Here is an 8,111-nt window from a genome sequence, read left to right on the forward strand (position 1 = left end):
GTTACAAGAGTAAAGGTCCCTGTTGCAACAATCTTATAAAACTTAACTGATAGAAACTGTGTCAAGAATTTTTTACTAAATTTTTTACTAAATTTCAGTACTTTTGTCAGTAATTCTGGTTTATTGACTTTTATTACCTTTTAGTTTCTAGGTTTGTTCAGATTTTAGGGATATGAATAATTTCACATTAAGTAAAGTAAATTCACAGTGTCGTTGAAACTGAAGACGTTTCCTGTTGAGTTTGAATACATCTGAGTAACTCTGAACAGGATGAACAGGTTCAGGAAATAAAAGGATGAATGAGGTCAGTTGAAAAGACATTTTACATATTAGAGTTTCAGTTTTCTTTCTTTTCTAGTCTGAACCACAGTGGGTTTAAAATCTGTCCTACAATGACTTTTGTCCTATTTTAGATAGATTTATTTATTTGGGGCTTTTCATGCCTTTATTTTGATAGAACAGGTGAACATTGATAAAAGCTTCCCCCTTTTTCCAAGTTTTTAGTCAACCACAAGTCCTCAAAACATTTGCAGGAATCGATTACTTCCAGGATCATTTTAATCAATTTCCAGGTTAACAGAAATGGAGATTGTAATAAAATAATGATTGGTAATCAATTAAAAGTTCAATCATAAATTTAAAGTCTAAATTTCAGCTTCTCAAATGTGAACATTTATATTTTCTTTACTCTATGACAGTAAACTGAATATTTTGGACAAAACGAGACATTTATGGACCAAACAACAAATCAATTAATTGAGAAAATAATCGACTGATTAATAAATTGGATTATATTTGTATTTAAATTACTTTGATGCTTGTTTGAAGGATTTTACTACAAAATATTTAATGAATTTTGTATAATTTTATTTTTCTCTTTAAATTGAATAGCTTTATTTGAAGCACTGAACTATTTAGATAATCTATTAATCGTTTCGAGTCATTTTTTAAGACACATCTCATCCATCTCAGTTTTTAGCTTCTGGAATGTGAATCATTTGTTTTATTTTGTCCTCTTTGACAATAAACTGAACATTTTAAGACAAAACGAGACATTTGAGGACGTCGGCAACTTTTTCCACCATTTCCTGAAATTTTATGGGTCAAATAATCGATTACTCTGTAAAATGCATATTTGAGGGATTTAATTATTATTTGTATTATTGGACATTAATGACATTTAATCCTGTGAAACATGAAGCCTAACCTGTCCACAGCCTGGACGTGGTTCAGATACTCGTTGCTGTCGGTGTGTGCAGTCTGCAGAAAGGTCGTCACAGATGGAGTTTGCATACATTTGCTTTCATTACAGCGAACTCGTGGCCACGTTTCCCTTCAACATTTGCTTTATTATAAATAAAAGCATTAACATCCAGCGCTGAGGAAAAGCCTCCGGAGGTGCAGGAAACAACAGTTGCATGCTGCACATTATTCAATGTATATGAGGATTGAATGTGTGTGCTGCAGAGACTGTGGAGTGTATTTAGAGGTCAGAGCGCCGAGTTACTGTTCAACCTCACAGCTCTCAGAGGAACCAGCGGAGCGGAAACCACGTCCACAAACAAACCTGTGAGATTATTCTGCCTGTGTACAGTCACCGATTCACACACATCGGGTTCTGCCTAATGGGCAGGCTGCAGGTGGCGGCGATGCCTCATCCTAATGCGCACTATTTTTAGTCAATAAGTGCAATAAACAGACGTTTAGACTAAAGGCTGCACTGCTGTTTATGTGTAATGCAGTCGGTTTACTGTAAATTACACAGTGAGAGCCGACCTGATGGTAGATATAGATATAGATACGTCTGCATGGTCGCCATATTGCAGAGGTCAGTACCTGCAGAGGGATTCAGACTGCACAATGAAATCAACTTCCTTAAAGTCCTTTAAGATCCTCAGTTATATTGTTCACATATTTAACCATTTATGATACAAATATTCACAAAACTCAGTTTCTTTGTGTTTTTATATCAATAATCAATCATTGTGTCTTCCTGTGAAACTAAATGTGACGCGTGTTTACGTCAGCATGAACTGATTTCAACCAATAACATCCTGATACTCACTCGTCAATCAATCTTCAACTGTCAGTGACACAGAGTGAAGATTCATTAGTTAGTTAGCTCACTGATTACTGTACAGACACAACTTTATCTGTTTGTATGAAACTGGATCAGATTTTATGGAGAGATTATTGTTTCTGGTTTTCCCTCCGACGTCCTCCAGCTAACTGCTAATGTAGCTGCCGTTAGCAACTGAACGGGGCTCAGCAGCCTCGCAGTGAACCTCAGAGACAGACAGAGGACAGTTGGACGACAGCGGTACCGAGTGGATTTATGGAGGTTCCAGATGGACTCGCTGCTAAGAGAAGCTAACTGTCGCTAACAGTAATGTTAGATGCCGTTAGCTAGTTAGCTCGTGTGGCTAATGTAAAGAGGAAATTTGATTCGTTATAAATGTATAAACTGAACCTGATGCTAATTACTTTACTGTAAAACCTAAAAACTACTTTAGGAAACTGTTTAAACCATTTATCATGAAAGATATTTAAGTAAAAGTAACTCAAGTATTTATTGATTAATTAAGTTAATTGTACTAATTTAATTGAGTTGATTGAAGTTAGACTCATATGCAGCATTTCTCCAAACTTATTTAAAATGTGTGAACAGAATTGATCTGAGTAAAGTCACTTAAATTAATCTTCTTTATACAAATGTTGTAATTGTAATTGAGCTCATGATGATTAATAAACTGAAATAAAATTATTATTATTATCATAATACTCCTTATATATTTATAATAATATAATGGATTAATTCAAGTTAACATACTTTTATTGAGATGTGTTTATAGTGTTGTAGCTATTAATTCAGCCACTGGAGGTGGATCTAATCAGCTCAATGCCAAATAATTTACCTTTTGAATAACCACAACTTCCACTAAGACATACAACCACTGATCTATAAACAGGAAACATCAAATGTACATTATTTAGAGTTTCAGCTTTTATCAGTTTGTCTAATTATCTATATTTACTATATTGTTATAAACAGACTTTCCTACACATACTGGACATTTAGAGACCTGTATGTGACCAGTCACAAAAACACCTGGAAACTGATTAAAATGATCAAATATCTTGAAAATAATCTCTGTTAATCTGGAGAATTGTAATTTTAGCTCCTCACTCACATCAGTGGTTCCCAACCTGAGGGTCGGGACCCCCACTAGGGGTCACCAAAGCTTCACAAAGGGGTTTTGATTTAAAAGGGTGTTAGAAAACAGTAACAATTAAAACCAGGTCCAATAAAAGAAGAAGGATTATTATTTAAGATTTGAAGGGATGAAACACAAGCTACATCCTCCACAGCTAGCTGTTAGCCACAACACTGGCTAACATTCCCCACGAGTATATTTTAGTTTTAATATAACGTTCGAAGGACATTTTAAGGATGTTGACTATTTGAAATCTTATAAAGTTAAATGTCAACTAAGAGAAAAAATTTGAACTGTAACATTCAGTTGTTCTTAGATTATGTTACAACAACGTTCTCAAAGCAACATTTAATAAAAATGTTCTCAGTATTTTATTTGGACCCCAGATTACATAATGTGTTAATGAAGGTAGAATATCTGAGAACGCTCTGAGGATGTTTCAGAGACGTTATTGAGGCAACAGATTATAGATTGTTCTTTTATAAATGTGAACAAAATGTTACAAAATAACAAAGATAGAATGTTCTAAAAGCAACATTCTGATTAATGACTGAAAGTTGTTACATTATAACAAAGATAGAATGTTCTAAAAGCAACATTCTGATTAATGACTGAAAGTTGTTACATTACAACAAACGTTGAACACTTTCCTGTAACATTCTGAGGATGTTTTAGAGACGTTTCTTTTATAAAATGTTATAATAATGTAATAATTTAATTTATATAATATAATTTCTGTTTCTATTGCTCAATATTACAATTTAAGTGACTTTATACTTCTTTAGTTTATTAGTTATCTGCAAATTAGAGATTATAAAATAAATAAAAGCATAAAAGCTCAAAGAAGAAACTCATCGGATACAATTTGACATCTTTGCATCGTTAAAATCAGATTTATTTATAATTATTAGTAGAGGTTCTATTTCTGTATCCGTATATATGTTGAGAAACGTGACTAATTATTAGTTTTTCAAGCTGCTTTATCATATGGATCACAATCAGGTGATCAATACGTCTGTGTATTGTTCAATAACCTGGTGACGCAATAATCATCACGTTACCGAGGTTATGGTTCAATTTACTGGGATTTATTGAGACATAAAGAACAGTCCGATGTCTGCATGAGTATTTGTATTGATCACAGTCAAACACTGATATCTGGTGGAAATTGATCACCTCTGTCAGAATCGACACAAAATATCACAATATGGTATTTTCTTACATCAATAGTTGCTTCATATGTATTTTTAATGTATCAAATTGTTGTATAAAGTGTAAATATTTTTATCTTTTAATGTATTTTATCGTATTTTTATTCACTTTTCCTTGTGCTGCTGTTTAAATGTTTTTATTTATTTTGTTTTAATTTTATTTAATCTTATTTTAACTTATTTTATCGTATTTTAACTTATTGTATCTTATTTTAACTTATTGTATCTTCTCTTTATGCATTAAAATGTGTCAACCTCATAATATTTTAAAGTAATTTTACCTGCTAGGATACCACACTTATAATATAATATAATATAATATAATATAATACATACTGTAAGGACTGTGGCATTATTATGTGTTTTACCTCCTCTGTTATCTCTAAAGAGTAATTATTTAACTCCACAATGACCAATATTTAATTATTTAATTAATGCGGATGCACAATTGTAACGATTGTTTTCAGCTGATACATTAACAAAAAACAACAAACAAACAAACAAACAACAAACACTTCTGACTCTTCAAATGTTTATTTATTTTTTTATAGTCAACTTTAAGTCTATTCATCGTTTTGCAAAAAAGTTCTAAATAAATTATTATTAACATCAACCGATAATTTATAATCACATACATTTCCATTATCTGCCGATAATTATAGCACATAGTAAATAATCAATTATAAAATTAATTATCTAATTATTGAATGACGACATCAAATATATAAATCTTTTTTTTTGTCGTTTTGGTAACTTTTATTTCATTTTCAGCAGTTTTTCTAATTCATAATAACGATTTTTATGTGTGTGATGTTGACAAATAACATTTATTTAACTATTATTATATTTTTTATATTTTATTATTACTATATTTAGCACTTGGCACTTTAAAAAGAGTTATTTTTATATTTTTTTATACATTTTAAGTAATTTTGTAACTTTTTACTACTTATTACTTTTTAATATTAATTTGTTGACATTAATCTCTTCATTAATTAACTGATTATTGTTTGAGTGACGCTGTATTACTTTGTTATTATTATTATTATTATTATTATTATTATTATGAATTGATTAACGGTGTCCCCACAGAGCCTCCGTACGGTCCATGCCTCCCTACCTTCTGGATCCTGCCGTCCACGTCCAGGTAAATGACCCGGTAGGAGGACGAAGCGGAGCCCATGGTGCCCTCTCCTCTCCCCGGCGTCGGTGCGTGGCTGTGCGGTTCCTGCTGCGGGCTCCGTGTCGCCGCTCCGGTCCGTTAAAACACACCGAGAGTGGAGTCAGCGGTGAGACACCATCCCACCTGCCTGTCTGCCTCTCTGCCTGCCTGCCTGTCTGTCTGCCTGTCTGTCTGTCTGTGGTTAACTGACGGTCTCTCTCCGCTCTGTCGCCTCGCGCTGTCTAACCGCATCTCATAAAGCCTGTCCACGCGCGTCCCCGCCTCCCTCATTCACAGAGCTCCGGGGTCCGCGCGCTCACACACACACACACACACACACACACACACACACACACACACAGCATGCGCAAACACACACACACACACACACACACACACACACACACACACACACACACACACACACACACTCAGGTACAGGTAGACGCAGGAACTACTTTGTGTTTGTTTTTGTGTCAAACACCTGGGGGAGAGCGGTAGTAACGCTTCTGTCTCGACCAATCAGCGACGAGCTGGAGTGACGTCACTCGCCCCCTCCTCATAGGCTGCTCATTAGACACCTAATGACGTCATATTGCCCCCCAGGGTACTCCATGCAGAAAGGCCCATTTAATGATAGAATTATTGGATTATAATTGATTTTAATTGATAATAATTAATGTGTTCATCACTTTAGTGTTGCAGTTGGTAAAAAGTGGAGATTATTTTAATACTGCAGTTTTACTGTATTTCTTACTGTATTTTAGCAGTTTTTCTGTATTTCTTACTGTATTTTAGCAGTTTTACCTGTATTTTTAAGGTTTTTTAAAGATGTTTTTGTTTGTTTTTGGGGGGGTTTCACTCAGCAGAGAACTCAACCTGAATATTTTTAACATTTCCCTTTTTAATGAGGCTTTCTGTCTATGACGAATGGCTTTAATACAGTTAATAAATCACACACCAACTCTATTAGATCATTTATAAGCCATTAAAAGAACTGGTTGGCTGCAAAATCCACTTATTAACAACTTATTAACAACTTATAACTGCAGACTTTATCATTAAAAACACTTTGTTGGAGAGTTTTTAACATTTTTAAGACTCAATGAAGTTGACTGCGGATCAGAAAGAAGTGAAAGAAAAGCTTCGGTGTGGAGGAGTGGAACCGCGGGGAAAGCCTCTAATGTCATTTATCAGGCAGTTTGAAGGCGTTACCGGATGATCCATCCATTCGCGATGAGTCACTGCAATAAACCCGCATTAAACCCTGCAGCTGAGGGGAAGTTGGTCAATTACTGAGGCCTGATAGAGGAGCAGAGGTTGTGAAAGTCTCTTTATATTCAACCGACGAACGAAAGGATTCTTCTTTATTAAAGTTCTTAAAGCAAACAGTTGAGAGCTTGATCTGATAGATGAGTAGATGCGAACACTTGAGATTACTCTGTGGACTGGAAATAAGACTGTATTCTGAGAGTTTGAGACTTTAATGAACGATCCCACAGATGCTCGATCGGATTAAGATCTGGAACTTTGGAGGCCGAGTCAAAACCTTGAACTTGTTGTTTTTCCATTTTCACTTTGTAGTGATGAGACCACTGCTATCAGGAAATACTGTTTCCATTAAGGAGTGCACGTGGTCTACAACAAGGCTTAGGTAGGTGTCAAAGTAACATCCACATGAATGGCCGGACCCAAGGTTTCCCAACAGAACATCGCCCCAAAGCATCACTCTGCCTCGGCCCTTTATCAAAGCCGCTCAGATCCTCACGCTGCCCTTTAATCCTGCTTCTAACACATGGACTCTTGTTGTATATGTAAGTCCCTCCAGGATTGTTTTTGAGATTGTTTTAGGCTCTTATTGTTGCACTAAAATTGTGGGCAGGGAGTAAAAATTGCAAAAATAGTTGCCATTTTTTGGGATAATTCATTAAAGTCTTCCAGTGAGAATAAAAACAGTAGTACTTGTCGAATGCGACCGCTACGATTGGTCAAGTAGTGCAGTTATAACAGGGACGTAGTCTATATATATATAAAGTCCTGGCTAAAATCAGGGATCAATACGCCTCCAACCTTCCCGATCCTTGTGTGTTTGCACGTGTGCGTGATCTTCAGTCTGCCCGTGTCACTGAGTGGGTTTCTGCCTGTCAGTAGTTCACCGTTTGGGATGACACCTGCCACCTCCAGCTGGGACTTAAGGCCACTCCATGCCATGAATCGGACCGATTTAGCCGCCCTGCAGTAGCACGCCATCAAAAACACCACCCAGAAATCACCCAGAATGCTTAGGGAGTTGATTCGCAAAAAAAAACAGAAGCAAAGAAAACATCTGATATGTTTTTATTTTTACAAAATCAACCGCCCAGCAAGAAGACAAACAAAGGCACACAATGTTTTCAAGTACTGACACAAAATAAATACACACAGTGTGCTCTTATTCTGAAGGAAGGCAGGATGTCGTCTCGATGCTACCACCATATAAGGAAATGATCCCAGAGTTTACATTTATATAACATTACCGTTTGT

At 35.4% G+C, this 8,111-nt stretch overlaps 1 protein-coding gene across 1 annotated transcript in view; it reads right to left on the minus strand.

Annotated features, from left to right (window-relative positions):
* pde9aa (phosphodiesterase 9aa) overlaps positions 1-5,937 on the minus strand; it is a 34,737-nt gene extending 28,800 nt beyond the window's left edge. The window contains exon 1 of the mRNA XM_051403021.1: positions 5,547-5,937. Coding sequence (XP_051258981.1) covers positions 5,547-5,609 — 63 coding nt within the window. The 5' untranslated portion in view covers positions 5,610-5,937. The remainder of the gene's footprint in view (positions 1-5,546) is intronic.
* Between the last annotated feature and the right edge of the window lie 2,174 nt (positions 5,938-8,111).

The sequence above is a fragment of the Dicentrarchus labrax genome, unplaced genomic scaffold, assembly GCF_905237075.1.
Source record: "Dicentrarchus labrax unplaced genomic scaffold, dlabrax2021, whole genome shotgun sequence".
NCBI classification, from domain to species: domain Eukaryota; kingdom Metazoa; phylum Chordata; class Actinopteri; family Moronidae; genus Dicentrarchus; species Dicentrarchus labrax.